Below are 27,083 nucleotides of genomic sequence, written 5' to 3'. Positions count from 1 at the left end.
TCATCCAGAGATGCCAACAAGAGGGAAAGGATCTGGCATGAATCAGTCAGCACTGCCACTGCCACCTGGCTCTGCTTGGCACAGGGGTTGTTACTTGTGCCTCTCTCCTCAGATCACTGTATGCCCTGGAGGCACAGGGGCAGCAGGCAAGGAGAACAGAAGATGTTGTCCTCTTAGGTCACCAGAGTTAGGCTGTGTGCTTTGTATCTGCTGCAAACCACTCTGAATTTATCAGTCCTAAAAGGATGATTGGGCCAAATGCTCACTATTTCTTGCTATATAAACTTGGTACAGCCATGATGACAATGTATCTGCCTGATATCCTGTTAGGGCCCACCTTATCACATAGCAATTTATTCCCTTTTAGCACATCCATCCTTACACCACCAGCCTTTGAGACAGGGTAGTTGTAGTGTCTCTTAGAGAGAAGGAATTCAGAAACAGTCCTGCAGGCCTTCCACAGCATGATTCTCGCTACTGTCAGTATCTGCTGCCTCTAGGCTTTTGAGTCTAATTGCTCAAAGGTCCCTGAGGAACCTGGCAAATCAAGGATTCGAACCATGGTCTTCCATATCTCAGCCCAGCACCCTGACCATGCTTCCCCCATGACAGACAAATACATGTAATGCGTAATTCTGCTGAGCCAGCCAAGCGGAGTCTGGCTGGCACACCAGGTATAAATTATTTTAACAAACACTTTTGCGAAGGCGTAGGAGGGACTTGCCGTGCAGAGCTCGCAGACACCGGGCTCTGCCAGAGGAGCCTTAGATGCCTCAGATGACCTCGCTGGCCCTGCTGCTGTGCAGCCGGCTGCTCTCCTCAGAAGCTGCAAGGCACATTTTCTCAGTCAAGAGGAGGTGAATGCTGCATCTGAGAGTTTTTTCTGGGAATCTCAGATGTCTCCTTTCAAAGCAAGCAGGGATGGTATCAGGAGATGGAAAAAGACAGGAGCTCACTCAAAGAAACAATGACAGATTCATTAAGGAATCAGAGCTCTGAACACCTCAGATGCTTGATGCAGAAACAGTGATCAACAGCAGTGCTTTTTAGGGCAATCTTTTTCAGAAATGTGAACTCTAACTTATATGCAAGGATTTAGAAGCTCATGGAAGGGAAGATAACTACCTTCCAAAACTGCCTCTCTTTCCTGATACTTTCAATGAAGCCTGAGGGTGAGCTGAACATGAAAAAAATGAGAACGCCCAACAGCAAATGGGTACAAAAGCAAGCAGGAATGCATCCAGTTTTTATTATAGGGTCATAGAATAAATCATGCTGGAAGAGACCTCAGGAGATCCATCTAGGCCAACACTGAAATCAGACCTGTTTTTTCCTTTAATCAAGTAAGAACTTCTCCTGTGTCAGTTTACGACCACTGTTTTTGATTTGTGACTACTGCATTCCACAAAGATCATGGAAATTGAACCATGATGGTCAGGTCATTGCGAGGAACATTTAGAGTAAACTCATACAATGTTTTCACAGCAGCCATCACATCATATATTTTCAAACGTGGCACCATTGCACTTGGTCAGATAAGCACAAAGATTCTGTGAACAGGAACATCTGGAAGGTTATTTATTATTTGTCATGAAGTCTCCAAGAGGGACGCGCATAAAGTGTTTGGAAGAAGGTCAGAACAAACTATGTAGTTCCTATTTGCCTATCCATAGGGAAACCATGCTGGATTTTTTTTAATATGTTCCTGGTCTTTCCTGACCTTCACTTAGAGTTTCTGGCATGACTAGATTTACGTTCACTTCATACAGAAATAGTATAAGTACATTTAAATGCTTCCTGTGATTTTACCCTTCCTCCACTTCAGACGGCTAACTATTCCCAGGAGGCCTCAGTCCCAGACCAGTTGTCAGGGAGACCCTGTGAGATGAACTCTGTTAGTCACAGAGAGCCACAGGCTAAGGAGACAATAGGACACAGTAACTGAAAGATATTCATCATTCTTGTTCTATAATTTTCACAACCCTGCCTCTTAACAGCTTTCCAACGCCTTTGTTCTCACTGTCTCTGGGAGAAAGACAAGGGCAATTTCTCCCCATTTTTCGTGTAGGACAGCTGAGGTGCAGGAAGACAGACTTAGATATTTCCAATGCATAGGAAATCCCCATTAATTTCCAAAAAGAGTCTATAAAAACTCTGCAGCCCTCACAAACAGCTCCTCTGTCCTTGCAACTCTGATGACATCCTTCTTCCCCAAGTTTTCTTCCTCATCTGAGAGCGTCGGTCTCTACCCACTCTCAAGGCTGGCATTTGCATTTTGCTTAAGCTCCAGATGCCATTTTGAGTGTGAGTTCTTTGGCAGGTGTGGTACGAACTGGGAGCGGAGGAGCTGTCTTTCAGCAGCCTGATGAATAATTGTGGTGAAGGGAAATCACTTAAAAGACAAGAGCAATTCTTGCTCTCCCTCAAACTAAGTGGCTGGGTACGCAGTGTAAGCCAAGGCCATAAGCAAGGGAGAGCTGAGCCCACAGCTGGCTCTTAAACAGAGAATTGTTTTGACTTTCCTCCTCCAGGGCCCTCACTGTATCTCATCTCCCTTTGCACTCGCAACCCTCTGATCTCCAGCTGTATCTGATACTTCAGCTGTGCTCATTTCTGAAGCATCTCAAGTCTTTAGATTATTTCCCATCTCAAACCGCTAGAGAGGGAGGGAAGTGTGCCCAGTCAAGAAACAGCTCAAACTGGGGAAAAACACAGACCTTTTTAAAGAAAAACAAGGAAGAGTTTACTGCTGTGCTGCTCAGGTCTTGAGTCAGACCAACACCTCTAACATGGTTCACCCACATCCTAACTAAATGACCTACAACCAGATTTCTGAATTGCCTTCCTGTGGGAGTTGTTTCATCCAGTGTAAATGCTTTTAATATTAAAGGACTTGAATTTGTGTTTACCATAAAAAGACCCCAATGATGTTCTACAGCCTTCTCTTCTTTTGATTTTAATCCCAAAATCCATTCTGGACCCAAGAAGCTTTCTTAATGAACAGATGTTCATCACAACTCTCATGAAAATTTTGGGTGAATTTTAAAGCATTATCCTACTACTGAGTAATAAAAAAAGGGAATACAAACCCAATCATTATACAGCTAGATGTTTGAGAGACAGAGAAACTTAGTCAAGGCAAACCTTGGGTAGAATAAGGGCCTGCATTTCTCAAGGACATGGTTAACACATCCACCAGACATCTGTGACCCAGGTGCAATCCACATCCCTTTAGACATTCAGCTGAGGCACATAAGGAACGTCGAACCCCACACTCCCTCCTTTGCCTATGCAACAAAATTCAGTGATGTGTACAAACTGAAGACTGACAAAGCTGCATAAAGATTTGCTCTCTGCTCTAGAGGCAAAACCCATCTATTTGTGTGAAAGATAACACAAAATCCCAGATCTCATTATGGCATCTGTAACAGATTCTGAGGCAAAGTTTTCAAAACAGCCACAATTGATAGAAAGAAAAAATATAAAGGAGGTAATGTTTGTCCAAATGAAAGAACCACCATTCTGAAGCTTTTATATTGAGGAAAGTTGAAGTTGTGTAATAGAAGATGAGAATGGACCAATCAGACTAAAAAGCAACAGCTATTTATTAGATACTGCACTCGTGGACACACTAGAGAGAACAGGAGAAAAAAGTAATGCATGGGGAAAGACAGATTGAGAGATACTTGTGTCTCAAAATAGAAGTATTTACATGAGGTGCTCTCCATTATGTGGACACTGTCTACTGGTAAGAATGTGTATTGAAAATAAATGAGTTATATCCTTAGATTGTCATGGCCACTGAAAATAAATAGACATCCAGCAACGAAGGCATAGCAGACACAAGCTAAGTTATTGTGTTACCGCTGAATGAATTGGATGTGCGAGGAAGCACATACTATACATTCCTTTTAGCAAATGACATGACAGAAAAAAGTGCTCACACACCAAAATGCACCCCACTACCATCCTCTTGAAAACACCAGGCAAGGCTTGGCTGCTGGGCTAATGTCCTCAGCAAGGTGGCACTGAGATATCTCATTCCCCCTGCTGCTCATGGTCTCCATCACTCAGATTATCCCCTTAGTCATCCCTTCTTTTGCACCAGACTTGTCTCCCCTGTTACTGCACACATTTGCTGTGCTATACACAAAAAACCCCTGCAAGACTCCCTTTGCCATTGCTCTGTTCATCCCAGGCTGGAACAGCAAAGGAGCATGAGCCAAGACAACAGGCCCAGGAAAGAGGCTTTGTCCAGCACACCCACAGAGATACCCTGGAAATCACAGCTGTGTGTCCGGGGCTGACAAGCCACAGCTGTGCCATGGTCAACATCAGCAGTAGAATGGGAAGATCTTAATGTCACAAGGCTGCTCGAGTAGCATGAGCACAGCTCCTCTAGAAAAATGCCATCTCTGAGGTCATTTTTCAACTGAGACCTCCTGGGAGGAGCAATGCACACAAAAAAGGAGGGGATTTCCTTGGCTGCTGCTGCTATCAGGCTTCCCTGCTCCAAATACTCTAAGGGAATGGGTTTGCTAAAGTGTGTTCTGATAATCTGCTGTTCTTTGTTACTTTACCCACAGCAGAGGTCTGCATTATCTTATCTGCTGTTCAATGCATTTCAATGCCAGCTTAGGAATCAGCACATACTCTCCTAAGTCCTTGCCATTCCCTTTGGATGGCTCCTTGCAGCAAAGCTGAGAGGACTCACCCCTCTAAGCAGACCATAATATGGGTAACCATTGTCTGAAAGACATTATTCTGAAGAGAAGAAACAGAGAGTGTAAGGAAAGCACAGCTCAAATCCTGTTAATAAATCAGTGACAGAGAAACGAAGAGGAGAAGTGGAGGAGGAAGACGGGTAAAGTCATGTTTTCTCGTGTGTCAGGAGACTGCCATTACAGCTCCCATTTTCCCACGCAGCACAAACAAGGTGTGCTTTGTTACAGCTTTGAGCTGGAGACACACTGCACACAACATGCACATATACACCACAAGTGACAACTAACCAGTGGGCAATCCTACACCAAGTTCAGTTAAGTGTTAAGAGTTAAGTGTTTTGATGCAGCTTCCTACTGCAACGCTCCTGCCTTTTCTGCTCCCAGGTGCATGAATCTGGGGAGTTTAAAAAGAGAACTGGAGTCCTTCAGCATGATGACATGTTACAAAACTGCTCTGAGCTCTACCTCATGTTTCCTAACGGGATGGTAAAGAAATCAAACTTCGGTGATGGTGCTTCTCTCCTTTGCCAGCCAGTAATGCAGTGGAATAGAGGGATGGGATGTCACGCAGCCTATATGCAAAGCTGCAACAGGTCCTTGATGATTAAATGCAAAATTCATCCAGAACTTGAGGTTCTGATTCAACATGGAGGCAGTTCAAAGGCATTTACATCAGGCACCCTGTGGAAAGACCTACTCAACTTTCAAACATACATTTTTTGCTGCCTGCTGTCTCTTAGAGGTAAAGTCTGGATGGAGAACAGGACTGTTGAGTTGCTTTTGAGTACCACTCCCTGGATTTCGCTAACCTGAGGGAATGCCTGGAGTCTGTAAGACTGAAACACCTGCATGTGCCTCAAATGACTGTGTTCGGCACAGAAAGCAAAACTATGAAGCTGTTGTGTTCTGGATCATCTAGGAGCTGCTTGGCAGAATGGATTGAAGTATTTCACTGCATTTCAGATACATCTGGGCTGAAAAAGGATCTGGATGTCCCTTCTGGGAACAGTCCAACAGACTGTAGCTCACCGCAAATAACCTCCAAGCCGTGTTTCTGAAATGCTGGAGCACTTTGACAAGGACAAGCATTGTCAGTGCATAGTACCCCATCCTCTTCTAGCTGGCCCTAACCTGATTTAGCAGAGCAAGGATTTATAAGGCAGCCTGAGAAAGTTTTGTTTTTCTGGAAGCTAGTGTCCCCCATGGAAAAATCATTGTGTCAGAATGCAGCTATCAACAACTACATGGCCACAGAGATTACACCCCACTGTGTCCCAGGGAGGCTGCCAAGAGCTCCCATCTCAGCTGAAAACAGGACCTCGTTTTTAAGTCATGCAGATGTTTTGAACATGCTGCTTGCTTGCTGGGTTTGAGGCTTTTGCTGTTGGCTGGTATCTATTGCATTGTACAAGACTGAGAAAACTACGGACAGAATTCCTCCAGCTCCCCACTCCCTTGCTATGGTGAGGGGAGGGTCTGTCCATCCTGTTGGCATCTGTCCTCATTCCCTCAACTCTTCTGTCCCCTGGACTCTTGCATCTGTGTCTCCTTTTCTATCCCATTCTCCAGGTTTAGTCATGCATGGCTATTCTTTGGCAACCTCTTTGCTTAATGTCTGTCTTGATACCTTCCTATGACTTTAGTGACCCAAGCTTTTCTCAGATCTGCCCAAGGAGCAGAAGGAAAGGAGCAGTCTGCCTGGATGGGCAGGACGGGTAGGGCGTAAGGGGCATTGTCAGACCATAACTGAGACATAAAATGAAAGAGAGCACAGTCCATGCAGTGGCAATGACTTTGTAGCATGAGTCAGTTGGACTTATAAGCTGGGAGATCCAGAAGCAGCAGAGACACAAAATATTCCCTCCTCCTAGAGACAGACAAAAATCCTGGTGACAAACTAGAGCATCACGAAAGCCGCTATGGCACCTGTCTGTTTGCAGAACAGTGAGCAGTGAAAAGCACAAGCAGCGCTGGTCCCAGAGAAACACCCGGCTGAAAGCTGTCACCGTTACTGACTCCTGGATTACCAGATCCCCCAACCTGCTGAATCAATGAAAAGGGACTGGCCAGCATGGCCTGAGAACAAAGTACAGGCTTAGCCCAGACCCCAGCACACGCTGACAGCTCTGCTGAGGTGGGAATCAAACCACACGCTTGGGGAGAGCAGACCCCTCTGGTCCTTCCCCCTCCTCCGGTCCTTCCCCAGCATGGCACCGTCACCTCCCACCCGACACCACACGGGGACACGCCATCCCTCCCACCCTGCTGCCACCCTGCTCCCAGCATTGCAGTCTGCAGGTGTCGTTACTTCTTCTAGGCAACCTATTTTTTATTTTTATTTTAAGCTGATACTTTTTGCCAGCCAAACTGCACAGGCCAGCCCGTACTGCCATCAGGGTGTCATCCAGAATCGGTACAGCGAGCAGTGCTTGCTTCCCTCAGGACCTCCAGCTACACAACTCACTCTACCTCCCTGCCAGCCTGAGAACAGACTGGGATCAGACCAGAGCCTGATTTCTTTTCTTCTTTTCCCTCGCTCTCACTCTAACATAGCACCAGGAAAGGACCCAGCTGTCGCCCACATTGCACAGCAGACTGGGATTTATGACCACAAGAAACAAGCAGAAATATTTCCCTTCCAGTTAGATCGTAAGCCACAATTTCAACAAGGCTACAAACACCCAGGGAAATACCACTGGATAATGGACAGAGCTCAGCTCATCCCCAAAACACCTGCCTTTCTCAACGGACTCTATCCAGCCCTCTCTTTAGCTGGCTAATGTTCACTGACCATAGCAAGAGACCTTCACACACCCTCCTTTGCTCAGCGCTTCAGCAGGACCCATCTGGCACCCAGGTCTGACACCAAGCAGCCTCCTAGGAAGCGTGGGCCTGTCTGACAGAGGGCTGCTCCTGCCTGCAAGCCCACTGCAGGGCTGGTTCCCGCCTGTGGCTGTGGAGCGGCGCATAAAGGACTCCAGCAAACAAACTTCAACTCAACAGGCTGCTTCCTCCTTCTCTGCCATGTCAGAGCCTAGCAGACACCATTCACTCATCGCACCATGCCCAGGCAGGTTGGCCAGTGACCTCAAATGCTGCCTTGGTCCTGCAACACCACCACTGTCTGCACACCCAGAGAAGAGAACAGGAGCAGATGTCTGCTTATACTCACAGTTTTGAAGTCCTCATGGCTACACTCTTGGCCTTTGAATTTGCAGTACAGCATCATATCCTTCAGGTCATGGCCAACCCGTGCCAGGAACTCCTGCATGTTGAAAACTTTCGGTTTATATTGCTTAAAGTTGGCCTTTTCCTGGAGAATGGCTAAGACAGCCGGGTCAGCCAGGTGGGGGTTGGGGATCTGTAGGTTGACATCGAGCAAAGCCAGGAGCTCTCCAGCATGGTACAGGTCATTGGTGGTGAGCCGGGAGAAGCGAAACTCATTGAGGTTACAGATGGTGACAGCAGGGAAGACCAGGCTGTTTGCGACTACCTCATCCACTTTGGTCACATGCTGGTAGGAGAAGTAGAAAGCCACCCGGTCTGAGCTCTCCACCAGGAGGAGACCCAGCGAGCCCACGAAGGCCAAGGTCCAGAGCAGGCGCCGGATGGTCACTGGCCCGTAGACGAAGACGTGACGGATCCCATGGAGCGTGGAGGTGTTGGCAAAAATCTGGATGCTGGAAGGCTGCAGGCTGCCCATGCTGCCCTCGCTGGTGCTGTCCTTCAGATCCATGAGGGATAGTTGGTTAAATCCTGGCAGTGCTTTTTGGGTCAGTCTCCAGCAAGCACTGGGGTCTGGATCTCTCCCCTCCCCTCCCTTCCCCTCTTGAAAGTAATTAAACCCTTATAGGGGAGGGAGAGAGAAGGAGAGTCTCAGGCTAGCTGCTGCAAGTTTATCCTACAAGCTCAGCAGTAGCTTCGTGGGGGTAAATATTTATATAAAATCCATTCAAACTCTAGCTCTTGATTTCCTCGGCGCGATAAGAAGGGCTGGTTTTATTTAGGGAGACACCAAGGTGATGTGGAAGAGATGTGGGTGGGAAGCGAAAGCCTAGCCAATGGAAATAAAGTCCTCCCCCTACACACACACACACATGCACACACACACGCGCGCCGAACAGAGATGAGATTAAGAGAGAGCGAGTTTAAGACAAGTCGAGGCAGCTTGCAGCCTGTTAACTAGTGCATAAAGCGCAAGGATGCCGCTGCCCCGAGCTGAGGTATTGCAGAGCGGCGGGGCTTTCAGACTGGCTGCGTGATTTTGCTTTTGCTCTGACGCTGCGAGCTGCTGGATTCAGACGTTTGTCCTCCTTCCTACCCCTCCGTCCCCCTCCATTTTTGGGCAGGGCTCCAAAAAATACCACCAGAAAAACCCAGCCTATGCTGCCAGTGTTGTTTCCAAGGGCTTCTCTCAGCGAAAGCTGGACGGCTAATTTAGAAGGAGAATGCAAGAGAAGTAAGAGAGGGGAAGGGGGAGGGAATGGGAAAGGATTAAAAAAAAAAGAAAAGAGGAAAAAAAAAATTGCTGCTCAGCTCCATGCGCACACACACAGAGCAGGCGTCCGGCTGGGTAGAAAGCAACAGCACGAAGCTGCTTCTCTGCCGCGCAGCAGCTCCGAGGCAGCAAGATCAGAAAGGGCAGGACTCGGAGGGGAGAGGCAGAGCGGGCAGAGGGGCTACACCATCTCTCCTGTCTTTTCTCTCCTGGTCTAAGAGCTTCCCTCTACTTCAGGACTCTCGACGCTGATAGCTGTGAGTCATGCATCGATCTGCTGCGGCTGGTCCTCCCTGTCCGAGCTCCCGGGCTTCCCAGCGCCCCGCAGCAGAGGCGAGAAACAGCGGGGAGGGCAGGGAGAGCGGGGCCGTTCTCCGGAGGCACCCCGGCTCAGGCTGGGGACGGGGAGTCCGAAGGGAGCCGAGCCACGTCGGGAGCACAGGGAGGGTTCTGGCGGGCAGCTCTTGCAGCCTCTAGGCTCACCCTGTGGGTGACTCAAAAGACTTTGGGCTAGCAGGATCGCCACATGTTTCGTTTGCCTCTGAAAGGCAGCTGTGATGGATTTGTTTGTGGGAGATGCTCCCAGATGTGAGCTCAGCTGGGAGGTTTGGGGGACGGGGGAAATTGCAGAAGGTTTCCTACCCAACAGATACTGCAAAATCCTCTAATGAGGTCTCCATACATGGCAGCATCCTTACTGCAAGCTGCAGGAGATGGGGATCAGTGTTATACGGTCCAAAGACAACAAGCTGTCCAGGTTCAGGTAGGGTTAGGAGTAACTGCGCTCTGCGTTGTCTCTATGCGTGTTAATATTATTGCCTGCTCTTGCTCTGATCTAGAGGGAAAAAGCAGCTTCTGCCTTTGTACGCTTAGCACAAGGGCAGCTGAGGGGAGTCCTCAGGGCCATGTAGCACCCAGCAGGCGACCTTCACAGCTTGGATGAGGTGGGACCAGCAGGCCAAAGCACAGACAGAGGCTGTAACACTGTCTGCAGTGGGATGCCCAGCTCCCCTCTGCACTGCGGCTCTCAGCCACCGAGGAAATCCTGCCTTAAGTTACCGCAAGGTCAGGCCCAAAGATTGTCAGAGGCAGCATTAGCAAAATGAGCCCAGTTTTTACTTTATAACCCCAAGTGCTGTTATTATGGCCCTGAAAGAGCCTCTGCACTTTGCACAAAGTCACGCTTCTTCCCAAAGCCACAAGCAGGACAGAGGTGCCTCAGTTCCCCATGTCCATCCTCACCTTCCCATGAGAACCGTTCGCAGAGGAGATGAACTGAAATCTCCGTGCCGTGAAGGCAGGGGGAAGCAGCCGTACGTGGCCTCAGGAATGGGTCTGCCAACTGCGTTCGCTCTCCACTCCCGTTTCTCCTCAACTCACGCAACTCTTCTGCCAGCACAGGCGATGGTGTGCAGTCAGAAGGCAAGCTGCTCCGACGGGCTTTCCTGGACCACAGACTAGCTGGCACGGCCCTGAGTCACTCTGTTCCCCCCCACCCTGTGCTTTTCACCCCTTTCACACCATTAAGGAGGCACTTCCTGCTTTTGCTATCTCAGAAACAGCATTTGCTCCTGGCAGCCAAAGGCAAGCTCAGCGGTGGCATCTGCCAGCATACAGCATCCTTTGTGAGCGTCTCTCACTCTGAGCTGATCATCCCAGCGCTGCTACGTAGCACATTATTATCTCCATTTTACACTAGGGAAACTGAGGCAGAATGAGACTAAAAGACTTAGCTGCAGTCACCCAGAAAGCTTGCAATCACTTGAATTTCCCAATAGGTCTTTCAGAGCACCAGGTTACTGCCCAAAAGGCTGAACCCTCCTTCCATAAGCAGAAGTCTTCAGGATTGTACGTAGACCATGGCTATCCCTTGCAGACAGCTGGGGTCCAAAGGGGGTGGGAGCTGCCACACTAAGCTGGTTTCCTCCCTGTAGAACATACCATCAACCTTGATGCAAATGATGGTCAGTTCCTCCTCCTGCACCTCTGCTCATGATTGAAGGGCAAGATCTAGATGCAAGCCCAGTTATGGATAAACAGGGCTGTGCCTCTTCTTTTTCAAGCAGAAATTCAGCCTTCTTTAGGAAGGTCAGGCCTTAAACACCTTCTGTATCTTTCTGTAGCACGTACTCCAGACAGCAAGCAGATGAGATAGTCTAAACAAGCGCCCAAAGAAGGGTCCTCTGCTCTGGCACAGCCTCCCTGCCACTAACTTTGCCACGGTCTGAGCACATGCCGCTGTACGGAGACCTTTGTAGAGCAGGGTTGCTTCGCAAGCACTCTCAGGGCCTATAAGCTAGTAGCAGTGGCTTTTCATAGGGGATGACCACTTTGTCACATCCTTTCCAGAAAGGATGGAGAAGGCAGCACTGAGCAGACCCAAGCAACAAGTGAACCAGAATTACAAAAGCTCAGGGCAGAGTGTCCATAGCAGCCCCATTCCGAGGCTGCAGACCTCGCTGCCTGGTCTCCTCTTGCCCTCACAGTTTTCCCTAGGGCAGGGAGGAGAGCATTCCCCCTCTACGATATTTTTCTCGCAAGAATGGACTTCCTTCCCCACCCGCCACCAAGCCGTCTGCAAATCTCTTCCCTCCCCCCCCACCTCCGTCTGTGTTATTGGCCTGATGCACTAATGCTTTCATTTATTCACCACGCACGCTGCCTTTACAATCCTGTTTTCTGTAATTCATACCATATACCATCTGCTGCCTTTTATTATTTAACTATGTGAAGTGCTTTGGGTATAGTCTGCAAGAAAAAGCATCACACTCAGCAGTGCTCCGTGGCCCTGGTGCAGGCTTGCTGGGCTCTTCTCTGCTGCTGGTGGGCTTGATTAGTGATCTGGGAAGTTTTTCAGGATTTACCCAATGCCATAACCCTGGAGGGAAGTGGTGGGGGGCCCACATGGGCTGGGGATGAACCAGTGGGATGGACGTTCTCCAGTGAGCGCCCCACAGACAGCCTGCAGACTCAGTGTCAGGTTGTGCATGGGGGCTGCCATTAGCCGAGGTGATCCCAAAGCCTAGGAGAGGAGCCCGGGTCGTGCCTGGGGCTGCGCTTGTGGGTGAAGCAGGCAAAGATGGGGGGAAATGGGTATTAAGGAGCATTCGTACCTCTCTGCATGCATGCGTGCATACACTGCTGCAGTGGCAGGGTCCCAACGGCCTGGCCGGCATCCCATGAAATCCTCTGGGTTTGCAGAGCCCAGCCAAGAAGACCTGAGCTCCTCCCTCAGTGACAGCTCGGGGAAGGGCAGAGCCTCCATGGGGGAGGAAGGAGCCAGGAGAAAGCGGCTTTGACAGCTTGCAGTCCAGGGTCTGACCCCACAGCCTCCCCACAGTGCTCCTTTGGCCACATGATGTTCGGATACCTCACAGGAGCTGGGCAAGGACCCCGAGCATTGTGCATGAACCTTTCCTTCAATTCTCCTTCGGAAAAAAGGGCAGGGAGCCGCCCCAGACAAGCACCTTGCAGTATAGCTTGAGGGAGCTTGGAAAATTGGCGCAAGGCCCCTGGGTGAGGCAAGCAGAGGAGGCAGGGGTGGGATCCAGGGTGGTCCTGAGACCCGGAGGGGATGGCGGTGAAAGGCACAGCTGGCCCCGCTGTCACAGCTGGTCCTGCAGCCCCGTGCTGAGGAACCAGGCAGGGCCAGAAGACATGTGCCTCCTAAAAGCCCCTTTTTCTTCCCCTTACAGAGAGGAGAAGGCAGGGATGGGGTGATGGAGGGGGGGAGCAGCAGGGCCAGGGGTGGCTGAGGGACACAGGGAGCAGAGCCTCATCCCTCTCTCATTGCACAGCCTGCGCCTGCCCTCTTGTGTCTCAAGCACATGCTGCAATGCCCAGGGTAAGGGCTTCCAGCTATAAAACACAAGGGAAATGGTTTTATTTGGGTTGGGAGAGGAGGAGATGGAGAGGGGTCCCCCAGCCTGTGTGAGCCCCTCTGCTGCCACAGCTCCACCTGAGCCCTTGGCCCAGGGTGTCCCCCCAAAGCAGGCCCTGGACGGGTGGTTTGCACCAGCAGAGGCAGAGCTGGCGTTACACACAGAGCAATGGGATTTTTTTTAAATGAAAAGCAATTCTCTGATCCCCTGCATGGTTCAGCACATGGTCACCACCGTCCTGGGCCAGAGCCCTTCCCTCAGCACTGGAGATCATTGCAATCCAGGAGAGCGGGTCATCTTTGCTGCCCCAGCTGCAGGTTGGGGCAAGAGATCATTTCTGTGGCTGCACAGGATCAGCCACACTGAGCTCCATGAGGACATCTCCATCCTCATTTCCACATGGCTGCTGGGGACAGCTTCATGGGAAGCTGCTCTCACCCCATCTTTGTGGGCTTCACCAAAGAGAAGTACAAGGGGCATTTGGAAGGAAAGCCAGGGAGCTTTCTCTACCCGTCTGGTAGAGAAAGAACTTCTCTCAAGAGGTTAATGGTCCTATGGGACTCACTCCATTTCTCAGCCTTACCCAAGCCTTTTTTGGTCGTCTCATCACCAAACTGCTTGTTGCCAATGTCCTCAAGCTGTTGGGGACCCATAGCTCCATTAGCAAAGAAAGCTCGGCTGCTTAAATGAGTCTTCCTTCCAAATGGGAGCATAATGTTGACTGCTGCTGTTTCCCCTGATATTAAATCTGATCCCTTCCAAAGTAGCTTTGGCTCAGTAAAATGGCTTTTTAATATATATATATATATAAAAATTGAAATTTTTATTGGATTTCCATGTATTTAATATGATGCTTGGATTTATAATAAGGTATAAAATAAAAGCAATTAGAAGGCAAAAAAGGCTCCTTGAAAGAAAACCAAAAAATTCAGATGGCTGCACTTAGGAAAGACTCTAGAGGAAAGTGTTTGAAGACAACACAATGCCTCATTTTGATATCCCTACCCACACACCCCCACCCAAAAAAAGTGCTGACACAAATACGTCTTTTTCCCAGGGAGTGCGTCAATGCCGACAAAGCAGGTTTTTTTGGTGGAAGAAGTATTTTTTTGGAAGATATCGCTCCACCAGCTGTGCCTAGCATCACCCAGCAGCAAAGAGGACCCTCTGGGGTATCTTCCTCCTCCTCTGCCTGCGGAAAAGCTAACACACATTAACAGCTCAGCACTGGCAAAGCCAAGCCTCCAGCCTCCAGATCTCGTCGGCGATGGGAGCCGGAGCCAGGAGGAGAGGGCCGAGTGCCGGCGCTGCTCAGCGGCTTCCCTAGGGCACCGAGATTACTCACAGCCTGAAATAGCCTGGAGTCTGCAGGCTGACGGAGTTACAGCTACAGATTTTATTACCGAAAGGGAATATTGGATTTGCAGCAATGTTTTTCAGCAATAGGCGCCTGTTCCGCTCACTCCGACATTCCCGGCTTCTCTGCAATAACTTAGATTTACCGGCCCCTCTCTCCAGAGCCGTGTGCACCAGCAGGAGTTCGAAGATGTTCCTATTAGCGCTGCCTGGTGAGGCCCCTGCTCGGCACACGGAGCGAGCTCACACGATTGCACGGTGCCCCTGGCAGACCGCCGCTGCACCCCGCTCCGGCCACCCCCCTCGGGTGTCGGCACAGCAGGGGACCAAAATTTCGGAGGCCGGAGAGCTACGTCCTATAGTGCCACTGCCTTGTTGAGTGATCTTGAGCAGGCTACCTCATTTTCCCGGCTCTCCATTTCTTTATATACAAAATGAAAGTAATGATACTTCTATCTGTTCTCTTGGGCTTAGAGATTTGGGGATGAAAAATGTAATATAAGAACTACATTTTCCTCTGGTGAGTCTCCTTTTAAATAGCTGGCTAATTTAGTCCTTGAAACTATACTTGTTCCCTGTGTTAAACTTTACACGATTTTATTTTGACTTATATGCTTTAGTTCTGCCTGATACTCTTGTTCCTCAGAAAGTCTATAAAAGCACTTTGAATCATTCATGAATAATTCAAGTTTAGGAACCATTTCAGGCCCTTCTCTCTGGATAACATCAGGCATTTGTTTTTGTCGGCACATGAAACAGGCCAAAAAACTCACCGAAACACTTTTTTTTTCAAATTCTTTTGCTTGAAATGTCTTCATCATCTTTTCTTTCTTTTTAACTTCTACTTCAGTTCCAATGCAGCTCCCAACTGAAACTCTCCAGAGAAGGTAGATGGGATTACGATTCTAGGAATAATGAAGACAAGGAATCCTATGAATTAAGGAGCCATCATTTCATTGCTATAGCAATCCTGCTTGTCTTTCCTCAAGCGGCAGAATTCAGAAAACAAGAAAAACAACTTAAAAAGTAATTGCTGTCCTGCTGCTGAAGGAGTGAAGCTGGCAAGCGAGCTGGGACAACCAGCCCTCCACTCTCCACCGGAGGGGACCCCTCTATGCCATTTCCATTTAACCCAAGCACATTAGGAGGCACTTCTTTCAGCTCCCACAAGTGGGGGATACGCTCCTGGTGCAAGCCACTGGTTTGTACGTGCTCATAAGAAGGATGTGTAGTAAATTATACAGAAGAAAATGCCATTTAGGTGCACGAGTGTGAACACTGCACCTAACCACGTCTAGGCAGTGCTGCTTGCATGATGGAGACGCAATGATGGTGTCTCCAGTGGCCCAGGGATCCAAGCTCCAACCAAGCACCATGGAGGCTCTGGGAAGGATCTGCTTAGCATGAGCTGATTTGCTCTCTCAACTCTCCTGGTTGGGTCAACCAGATCTCCAGTGACTGCAGAGGGAGCTGACACCCAGCACACATGGAGATACCCACGTTTAGGGATCCTGATGTGGGGCTGATTTATATCTCTGTAACATTTGCTTAGGGGAGTGCTGCTAACAGGAAACTCAAAACTTCTTGGACATGATGAACAGGTCAGACAAAGAGAGATCTGCACCACTACCATGCTCCTGCCAGAAGAAAAGAGAAGATATTGGTATCCTAATGGCGAAGCTAGCTGTTAAGAGATTTCCAACCTGAAAACAGGACAGTTTGGGCAAAGAGAGAGGGACTGGGCTCCACTCCTGGTGCACTACTCTAACAAGCAGTTTCCAAATCTAACTCTAGCCCCCGTTTCATGAGCTGCTCTTCAGTGCCACAAGGACCCAATGGGATTTCCCAGCCCTGATTGACTTTGCAAAGTCAGCAGGTAGAAAACTTTTGTTTGCATTTGTACCGAGAGCAAATCCCAGCTTGAATTAATTAGAGTGAAATAATGAGGGTGCCCGAGGCTGTTGTAGTGGAGGTACACTCCCCTGATCCTCACTGCTCCGTAACAGGGGCTTCACAAACAGCCCCACCACTGCTGGTGAGATTAGCACCCATTAGTCCATTAGTCCATTAGACTAATTGCTGTGCAATTAGTCCATTGCACAGCAACCCTCAAGGGTGCCAGTTAGCACCAGCCAAGATGCCCATTTTGGCACAGCTTGTCCTCATCCACCCCAAACTGGACAGAGATGTGATCTTCTGCTGGGCTAAGGCTGCCATCAGCTGTGACGTCCCATCACTGGAATAAGAAGGTGACAGGGAGCAGAGGTGAAAACACCCATCGTCTCCCATCCCCGTTTCCTGGGCTGTGATAGCAGCGATGCCAGTGGGCTGTAGTGCTCAGCCCCGACTGATGCCCACATGGGAATTGAGCCAACATTATGGCACGAGTTGTGCTCAGCCTCTGCCCTTCCAGCAGGCAGGTTAGCTGGCAATGTAGCAGAGGAGAAGCATGAACCCCAGCCCAAGCCAGCCCTAGAGTTGACCAGCAGCACAGACGTCCCGGGGTCCTACACGGGACAGCATCCTCTGACTCGGCAGCCAGCCCTTTCCTCAGTTCATCCACTTCTCTGTGTACAGGGAAAAGATTTAGTCAGCCAAAATTGCAGAGGATTTACAGGGCTACCAAAACCCCTCTCAGCACAGGGCCAACTGATTCCATTGCTCACCTTACACAGGTTTTTTACTCTGTTTCAACTACATTTGGCTACAATTGTTTACTTCCATTTCCATAACCCCGTGGAGACTTCATCAATGGGATCTGGGGGAAATGCAGCTGATGAGACGTGACTTGACTTAAAGAACTCCCATAAAGCCTCCCAGAAACACTGTATTTAGGGGACGGAGTTATGCCAAGGCTGTATCATATGACCTCGTTAGACCTGTCATTACGTAAACCGGAGCAGTGGATAAGGAAAAGGCAAAGTTTGCCAACCAAGTGGCATGGTGGCTGGATTCCCAGCACCTGCGGGCTGCTCAGGCCCTGGCTATGTGCAAATACATCATTTAATTTGTTTCTGCTCCCCAGTGCGTTGAATGGACCTAATCCTTTCCTCTCCTTGGGAGTGTTGGATGGGTTAGTTAATGTTTATTCAATGATCTGAGAAGCAGCAGAGACAGGAACTAGACCAGATTATAGTATTTACTTTTCAGTAAGATTATTTCCACTCCAGAGAGGAGCTGTTTTTGCGTTGATAGAACAAGCCTCTTCCTAAATCCTTGCCCTTTTTGAGAGGGGAAGAATACATGAAACTTCTGTATTCCTTTTGGATATAATTTAAGTTAGTGCAAAGTGATGCAGTAACAGCTGCATAGGGCAGAGTTCTCCCTCTGCAGAATTGCGCAGCACAGGCCTTGCTGCTCTGTGGATCTGCTCAGGCTAGACAAATCCCTTCAAATTGCCTAAAATATGAGAGAAGAGGTCCTTTTCATGAGCCATTTGCTCCTTGACTTCTGTGTAGAGACATCACAACAGGGAACTCTCCAGTTCCAGCACCGATTTCTGCACAGTCCTTGCAGAAATCATGGCACTTGTGACACTTATTGGGGTGGTGCCCACAAGTCTCAGCACCTTGTGCCCTGTTGTGCCAAGTGCTACTCAACCACAAGCCGAGCTGAAGGTGGACCACAGAAAATTAACGTGAGCTTCTATGAAATGGGACTTCAACCCAAATTGCAAGGAGAGGAGCATTGGCCAGGTAGTTACCATAGCCTCCTTCTGCAGTTAGCGGAGAGAGAGACACCTCCAGACTGTGTAAGGGTTTGCGTGGGTTCGAGAGGAGGTTAATGGCATCAGAGAAGAGCTGCTGAGCATTCTGTCCTTGGGTGTGAGGTTTGCTTGCCTGGCTGGTGAAGCAGGCTGCGACCAGGTTTGTAGAGACAGGAATGACTCACTGCTATCACTTGGCGGAGCATTTAAGATGAATTATCTGATCAGTGAAAAAGCCTTTTCATGTCAGCCAAAGCTATTTGTAGTGAATTTGGTGAGTGATATCTGGGCAAAAAAGAGCTACCGGAGGAACCAAAAGAGAAAAATTAAATCTTGTCTAACAACACCCAAAAAAAAAGTCCGAACAACAATGAAACATTGGAATTTTTTTTTGTTTTGAAACAAAAAATTAAAATTAGATCAGCCTAAACATAATAGGAGAAAAAGATTAAGAACTGCTTTTCCCCACAGCCTTCCTCTATCCTCCCTTCAGCATGTCTCAGGTCAAACAAAACATGATTAGAGGCATCTTCAAAATGCCCTTAAATCGGTATCACTTTCACATGATCACCTTGACTCCCCAGGGTGTTTCTGGGTACTTTCCAGGCTAGGACACAGTCCAGGCAGATTCCTCTGTCTGGATGGATATCTCTGCAATACGTGATGCCTTCAGGTCAGGTTCAGGATGCTCCCTTCAGGTCAGCCTCAGGGAGGAGGACAGCAGGGCAGTATCCCAGGTTGGAGATTTCTGGGAAGAAAAACTGAGATGAACAGGAAAATCAAAATATGTTCGGACCTAGACTGCAAAAGACAACACAGGAGATGCCACAGCTCCGGGATAACCCAGGGTTTCTCAGTCTTCGAACCCCCCCAAGGCTTGTAACACTGCAAACTGCAGGTTCAGCAAAATCAGGGTGCTTTATTAGCATTGCTGAGAGTGCTTGTGTTCACGGTCTGAGGCAGAAGAGGCCAATTCCCTGCTTTTATTTACGAAGGCAACAGAGATGGCTCTGTAGGCAACCTGATTTAGAGTTTTAATAACAGCGAGTGAGGAAAAAAGGTCCTATCTTTGCTTCCTCAGTTATTCATGTTTTAATACAGCAACAAATCAACTTTTAATGGAACAACAAAGCAGCTGCTGCTAATTTCACTGCCATGGCTCAGAGTCTGGCCAAGATCTTGGTCAGGTTGGATGTAAAGGGAGGTTTTGCCACTGGCCTAAAATGATCCAGGACTCAGATCCTGTTAAGCAGGAATCAGGGCACTGAGGAAGCAGCTCTCCAGGACTGACGGGAACCTTTAGCAGCAACCCCCCAACCAGCTAAAAACGCAATCTCTTATCTCCCCTTGGGAGCCAGCTGCATGTGACTGCAGTTACCTCCAGACAGACTGGCAGCCTCATGCTTTTAAGAAAGGAAGCACGTTTTGAGGCTCTTGTTTCTAATAAAGCAGATGGGAAAGTCCTTATTTACCCAGTGCTTAGTGGAAGTCAGCGTGACCGAAGCAGCAAGCAGGCAGGATTCGCGCTGCAGCCAGAGCAGCCGGCCTGGAGAGAGCAGCAGAGAAAAGGTAATGAGGCTGTCGTGCTGGAGAGAATATTGAAGCTGCCGGTTTCCTGAAAACCTCTCCTGTGATCGTGTTAGTGCACCTCCTCGGAGATGGAAGAGACCCTCTTTACGTAGAAAACTATGATTTAGTTGAGCGAACCTTGCCAGACACAGCTCTGCCTCCTTTCCCTCCGGGAAATCTCTGATAACTGCAGGATAGACGCAGGACTAACACCCGTTAATCAAAGGCAGGACAAAGCAAAGTAACCTGTCCTCTTCCAGAGCTTGGTGTGTCAGAGTCAAATCTGTGTCTGGGCACTCATCGCTTACAGCAGCCAGGGACGGTCCCCAGCAGTGGGGTGGGAAATCATCGGGACGGCACATCTTCAGCAGTTCACGCTGTTCAGCTGCCTTTCCACTGTGGGAGAGCAGCACCCTCATGCTGTAGCTCAGACATTTAGGAAGCCGGAGCATTTGCAACGTTCCACACTCTCCACAAGTTTTATAAAACCAGTCTAGTTAGAGCAGCGTGATCTGCTGTCTGCCTGAATCTGTATTTGAACGGCACATTTCAGGTTGCCTTAAACTGTTTCAAACTAGCTTCAGAGGAACTGACACAAAACCAGTTAAAAGCAAAGTTGGAATTGCAAAGCCTTCTATGAATTCACATTCCCCTCTCTTAAATCATTGTCTTCCTGCAGAGACCAGGTATAAAAATACCTCTTAGGGGTTTCAGTGGGATTCCTGACTCACAAAACCTTTGTGTGGTCATGTTCTTCTGCCACTCATTCCTTGACTCTAAAGATTATTCATTATTTGCTGAAATCAATGAATCAATCAGTACACAAAGTGCAAGTCTTAGCTAGCACACACATATACAAATTTAAAGTCCAGGAACAACTGCAAAACAACTCTGTATGTGGATACACTTATTCTAGACTATAAATGCCTTGTTCTGGGGTAGGTTAATTTGGTTTCAAAAGCTAAACCAGAATAAGACTTTTCCCTGCAAATCAAGAGCATGCAAGCAGAGTTATTCCAAGACCATTTATTTTTCAGGAAGACGTTTGGGGCTGTTTGGTAGCAAAGCCAATGCCAGCAAAATGATATTAGTTTTTGGTCTCTGACCAACACACACAGCCTCCTTGTCCCAGCCGTCAGCGTAGAAAAACCTTGCCAAAATATCTCCTTATGTAAATCCACTGAAGCCAGCTTGCTGCGCCAGAAACATCTACAAACTCCAACAAGGCAGTTCAAGTATTTACAGCTACTAGATGTCCCGGCGTGACTGAGAGGCCAATGGCCAGAGGCCTGCCTTTGAGGGGTCCCTCTTGTTCTCCAACGTGGCAAGGATGCAGAGGACAAACTGGAAGGAGGCCACCACCTTCACGCTGAGAGCTTGCAGCAGGGTGGCTCCAGGAGCCGGCTCTGCTTTCAGAGCCGAACACGAAACAGCAGGGTTACAGTGCAGGACTGGGCTGACGGCACTGCCAGCACTGTCCTGGCTCAGGAAATGCTTGCATGTTCGTAGTGTGACAAAATAAAGCATGTAGGTTGACTTTAACTGTTCTGGGGTCTTGGATCACTGGCTCTCTTGGTGCCAGAGTGCTGCAGGACTGGACAGCCAGGACTGGACACTTGTCATCTCTCTGCTCTTCCACCACATCATGCAACCAGCACTGGCGCGTCCTGCACCCCAGACTCCCTGTGTGAATGCACACCCTCAACCATGGACACAGGAGAACACAGGCCTGGGGTCAGGCTGATGCACTGGATATAATCATGACCCAAAAACTCATCAAAGGAGCTCTTTCCAAAATCAGATCCTTCTATCACCCAACCCCACTGTCTCCCTCAGACCTGCTTTTTCCTGGCCTGGAGTATTAGACTCCCCATGCTGGTTATGTGACTGTCCCCTATATGTCCTATAGGGTCAGGGCTACAGCCACCAAGAATCTGCACCTTCTAGCAGAGCTCTTTTAACTACTGAACCTTGCGATGTATCGTACCTACTATCCCCACTGCCAGCGCACTCTGGGTGGCCAGCACTGATGCCCCACTACATGCATTTTCCGTGTTCCCGGTGAGCTGGGAACCTATATCCACACACCAAATGCAGGCGTGGGCTCACACTGGAACAGCATCACTTGGGGGCAAGAGCAGACCCTGGAGCATCCCAGATGTCAGACCAAAAGCCAGTCTCTTCCCTGGCAAAGTGCTGGAGCAGAGGATTTCCACAAGGAAGTGCTTTGCCAGTGTTTCTAGCCTCTCCTTTCACCTCTGCAGCCAGGGAGTCCGAGTTGTGGGATTCAACTCAAATGGAAATGAGTAGAAAGATTTTGGAAAAGTCAAAGCTTTTCACCTTGAAGTTACAAAATGAAAGATCTCCCTTATTTATTACAGTGCTTTCATTTCAAAGACTGCCAGGATATAATATTTAGAAAAACAAACAAAAATCAGATTTAAAGGGTTTTAAAAGCAAACAGAAATATTTAATTTTGGTTGAACATAGCTTTTTATTTGATTCACCATTACTGCTACTTTTTGTTCTTTTGGGGTAGTAGTCTAAATCATAAATGCTATTAATATAATAGCTTTAGTTCACCTTCTGTTTTAGGACAAAATGATACTTTTCAAAGAAAAACAAAGCAAAGTGGGTGTTCCTGAACCCAGATCATAAAGAAAATAAACATTTTAATGTTTACATATGATTGTTTTCCAATGCATCTTCAGGAGGAGGAAACATACCTTTATTTTCAGTTGCAAGAAAAGAGTTAAAGTCAGTTAATTCAGTCCCTGCAAGAGATCTGAAGTCTCTCAAATCTTTTGTGTTCACTCCCCTCTCGTGCCAGCTCTTCCCAAGTTTTGAGAATAGATGGCTTCTAATTAAATCTGGCAGAAACCAATATATTTTTGCTGAAGCCATGGAAAGACAATGCATTTTTCATGAAATCAGCTCTCCCTGAAATAATGTCATCTTATTTCCACTACTTGAAACTTCTGCTCGATTGTGATCAAATGCCAGTGACGGAGGGCTGCCCCAGAGGAGTGGCTGGTGAGGACTGACATTTCACGAAGCAGATATCCAGGCTTGGAGTGTTCTGACCCATGGTTTGCTGCCCAAAAGCATTCTGTACCCTCTTGCAGCTCCACACACCCCATGGGAGACTGATCACACACCCCACGTCTGCTCAGATCCCTCTACCCATGCATTCCTCTAGACACAGACACAGAGACCAGAGGTCCCGGCAGCAGAGACCTCCTGCACTACCATGCTAGTGTTGCATCCTTTGTTAGTGATTAATATGAAAATTGAGCTAGATCGTAGAAGTATAGAGAGCTTTTAATAGTAAATAGGTAGGGAAACAAACACTGAGGGAGAAGACTCATCCAAGTGGAACGGTCTGGCTTGAAGGACCTCTTATCAGCCCTCTTGAGAAATGGCCTCACCACCTGTGACTCACTCCTTCACTTGACACATTCTGGTGTGCTGTTCACCCACCCTGCACATGAGCCTCCCAGAGGCAGTGATTTTCCCCTTCCCTCTCCCTTGCTCACTGTCACTCCTGCCTGACTGAGTGAGTCATGCAGCCAGGGACCCCCTGGCATCCGGCAACTTCAGAAGCCAGATGTACCTTCCTTCAAGAGCTGCTGCCATGACCACTTTGCAAACTACCTGATAGAGAAGATGAATCCAGCAGCGAGTGATCCCATTTTCATCAAGACTATGAGAATTGTGCCCAATTTGGGAAATTGCTTGCAGTAGCTGAGAGGGATAAACAACTCCATGGAGTGGATAACTTATTAAGCACCAATTACTCCACCAGCTCCAATGACAGTGTGCAATTGCAGAATAAAATAGGAGGGGAAAACGTGAAGTTCCAGTACATTGCACTAGATGGTGGTGCATGCAAAGAAAAGGCGACAAAGTGTCTCGCTCTAGGATGCTCAGCATTGGGCAGCAGATCTGTGCACCTCCAGGTCACTACCCCAGATTTAGGGCGGAACAGTAGCACTGGGAATGTGGGTTACCAGCTCTCAACCTGCTGTGACTCGAGAGTGTCTAGTGGAGCACTCTCAGGTGAGGTATGCGAGAGGCAGTTCTCCCAGTGTTCTCCCAGTGTGGAAGGGGACAGGAGCTGATAGCTTTCTGGTCCTGTGTTGCTATAGACAAATTTTCCAGCATCATTCAGAAAGCGAACAGCACTGCACAGCTAGGGAGAAGGCAAAAGAAACCTGCCAACATGAAATCGTTCCCCTGCAGAGTAATGAACCACTAAGAAATAATTATTCCTAGCTGAAAGTATGCAGCACTTTTCGGTGCAAAGCTCTCAGGTCTTCACAAAGCATGGCAGCAGCACTAGGTTCACTGTGTGAAAGGAGAATAAAGGGGTTACTTTGCCCCAGATTACCTCCCTGGCAATGAAACAACGATCTCCTGAGTCCCAGCCCTGTGGTCCAGTTTGCCTCTGGCTACAGGGAAAGAGCAATCTCAGCTCCTAGAATGTGGCTTCCCTTTGACATTCCCCATCTGACAACGCCTCTGGCTGAGGGATAACACACCGAGGTGCTGGGAGTGGGTGTGCAGCTGGTGAAACACTCCCTAAGCCCATGAACGGAGTAAAAGTCAGAGTCCTGCTGCACCCAGCAACTTCTCCAAGCTGGGACCTGAGTTCAAGCGAGCGGCTCTTCAAGGTCCTCAGCCCAGTCCTGTGTCTCACCTGAGCCCAGCTGCCCCATGGTGCTTGCATTGCTCCTGGCTGGCCCAAGAGTTTGGCAGTCTCAGAGATACTGCAATTAGCTCATGCCCAGGCTGGAGAGAGGGAGGACAAGCAGAATTTAGTGCGGTGGGGGACACGGGGGCACGGGCTGCCTGGAGCTGCCAGCCAAGAGCACAGAGAAATGAGGCAGCCTCGCAACAGCGAGGGCATCACCTCCCTGCCCAGCAGCCCTCCTTCTCCTTGTATCTGCAGGCACCTGAGTGCCCTTCCCTGCCATGGAGCCCTCACGGCCATGTCCATCCCAGCTCCATCGCTCCCCTGCGAGCACCAGCAGGATACACCAGCCATCCCAGAGCAGCTCCACATAAAAAGCAGTGTCTCCAGCTGCCGCCGGCAGACTTCCCAGGGCCCAGCAGAGAACATGGCCAGCTCATTAATGCCACCAGCCTGCACTAGACTGGGATTCGGATTGAATGCAAGGTGTGCAAGGCATTAGCTCCTCCCAGTCTCCACAGTGGCAGTTCTCCCCAGTAAGGGACCCTTTGTAAAATTCAGTGGTTATTAGAGAAGCTTCACTTGTCCTGCGGTGACTCTGGGAGCCCCCAAATAGGAATAAAGACCCCAATTTGCACTGCACAAATGCACAGCATGGTGACGGCCCCTGCTGCCCTCATAACCTGCTCTTTGCAAGCAAGGTCTCCCTCCTGCTTCCTAGAGGGAGAGCGAAGCAGCTGGGAGATTTATGAGTGGTGTTATTTAAAGGCAGCCTTTGCTCTGGAGCAGCTGAGGTCTGGGCTTGGTACCCTTAGCGGGGAAAAGGGACTGGTCCTATTCCAACCTCAAGCATTGCAACAGCAGCACAGGGCCTCCCCCTCAGCCTGTGGAAGGACCACCCTTCTGCTCAACCTTTGGAGAGCAGAGAACTGAAGCAACTACCTCCATATGTGAAAAGCTCAGCTGGCACCACCTGGGCACAGGCATGAAGAAAACAAGCTGAGGAAAGGGGTTATCACAGGATCCTGATTGACCAATCCCTCCCTCAAGGTGGGTAGGGCAGCTGGCCCATAAAAGAGAGTCAGCTCACTCCCTTCTCCTTCTCTCAATAGCTGGGGAAGGGTGGATGTGGGTCTCTTGTTTGGCTTCTAAGGGCTGGGGCTCTAGGGAAATAATTTGTCCTTAGTTACAGCAGGATATGCACTCTAGGTAGGAAAAGCTTTGCCTGCAGGAGGGCAAGAAGGCAGCAGACAGAAGCATGCAGGAAGAACAGCTTCAGAGAGGGGTAGAAGGAGGAGAGTTGCAGAGGAAAGAAGAGGCAGACCCTACCCCATGCAGGAGAAGCTTTGCCCTTGCTTGAGAGGTGAGTGCTTCATCTGCAGAGCTTTGTGCCTGGGTGATAGACACCAAATGATGTGCCCTTTCTGAGGCTGCTCTGCCCCCTTCCTTGCGCTAACTCTCTGCCTTCCAGCCAAGTGGTTGTTCATGAATTATTCATGATCTGGCCCATTTCCTCCAGGACTCTGGGGGACGCTGGAGGAGAAACCTGCCCTTTAGATGCTGTGACTGTCCCACTCAGGCAGCTGTGTTGCTGATGTCTGTAGCGTTCTTTGCTCTTTGCTGTAGTACAGGATCTCTCCTTTATTCAAAACTGCTTGGTGCTCACACTGCCTCTCCCAGCTCCTTGGGCTCAGGCATTTTGCAAGGTGCTGCTAATAGGAAAAAGAAAAGGTGTTGGTAGGCAAATCAGGTGACAAAATTGCAGGCAGGGTAGTCGGTGGGGATGTAATAGAGTAGGAGCTGAAAGGGATCAGCCAGGCGTGGAAGTGATACAGCCTATGGGGTGGTGCCCAGACTGAGCATGCAGAGAGGGCACCTCAATAGTGAGCCCTTCACATGAAGGCAGCTGCCAGCACTGTAGCATTCATGTGCAGCACAGCACTCCAGCCTTCCCTGCTGAGCCCTGCGTGTCCTCTCTGGCTGCTATCTTATCTCTCCAAAAAGGCCCAACTTACCAGTTCTATGCTTGGCTGTGCTGGACTAGGAAGGGAGATGAGTTTGAAGGTTGGCCAGGAGCTCAGCTCATTTTGCAAAGCAACAGCTGCTCTCTTTGTCACAGCAGCCTAGGGGAATACATGCTCCTGAATATGCTCATCCCCTTCAACCTATGGCCCTTGGTCACGTACTCCTACCCTGTCAGGGGGTCCAGAGAGAAGCAGGGGCTTCATCTATTTTTGTGTGCTCTTAGATGAAACTTCTTGACTCCCTCTGTTCATAGCCAAACCACATCTGGCTGTGTGACAGAATTGTACTGTTGGTCCACAGAGCAAACCACCTGTGAACAAAATCCCCCAGCATCTTAACTTGGGACAGGGGTTATCAGAAGCAGGTCCTCTGGAGATTGACTGTAGATGGAAACCCATCTTATTCATTCTTCAGGGACCTACATGCCCGCTCCCAGACTCACCACTCTTGCATGCATTTAGAAAAGCTTCTGCCTTGTGGGAAGGGTGTATTGCCCTGGAGATAATGTGCCAGGTGCGTGTAGTGCAGAAAGAAGGTTTTTTCCTCCTAATCCCAACAGACAGCACCTTTCAAGCCGACCTTTGAAGAGCATCTTTCCCCCTGAGTTTGAGTACACAGTTAGAAAAAGTAC

General features: G+C 49.0%; 1 protein-coding gene across 1 annotated transcript in view; it reads right to left on the bottom strand.

Moving 5' to 3' along the window:
• ASIC2 (acid sensing ion channel subunit 2) overlaps nt 1–8,475 on the bottom strand; it is a 513,526-nt gene extending 505,051 nt beyond the window's left edge. The window contains exon 1 of the mRNA XM_067312141.1: nt 7,897–8,475. Coding sequence (XP_067168242.1) covers nt 7,897–8,460 — 564 coding nt within the window. The 5' untranslated portion in view covers nt 8,461–8,475. The remainder of the gene's footprint in view (nt 1–7,896) is intronic.
• Nucleotides 8,476–27,083: the final 18,608 nt, after the last annotated feature.

The sequence above is a fragment of the Apteryx mantelli genome, chromosome 28, assembly GCF_036417845.1.
Source record: "Apteryx mantelli isolate bAptMan1 chromosome 28, bAptMan1.hap1, whole genome shotgun sequence".
Taxonomy (NCBI): Eukaryota; Metazoa; Chordata; class Aves; order Apterygiformes; family Apterygidae; genus Apteryx; species Apteryx mantelli.
This window is presented reverse-complemented; position numbering and strand designations above follow the sequence as displayed.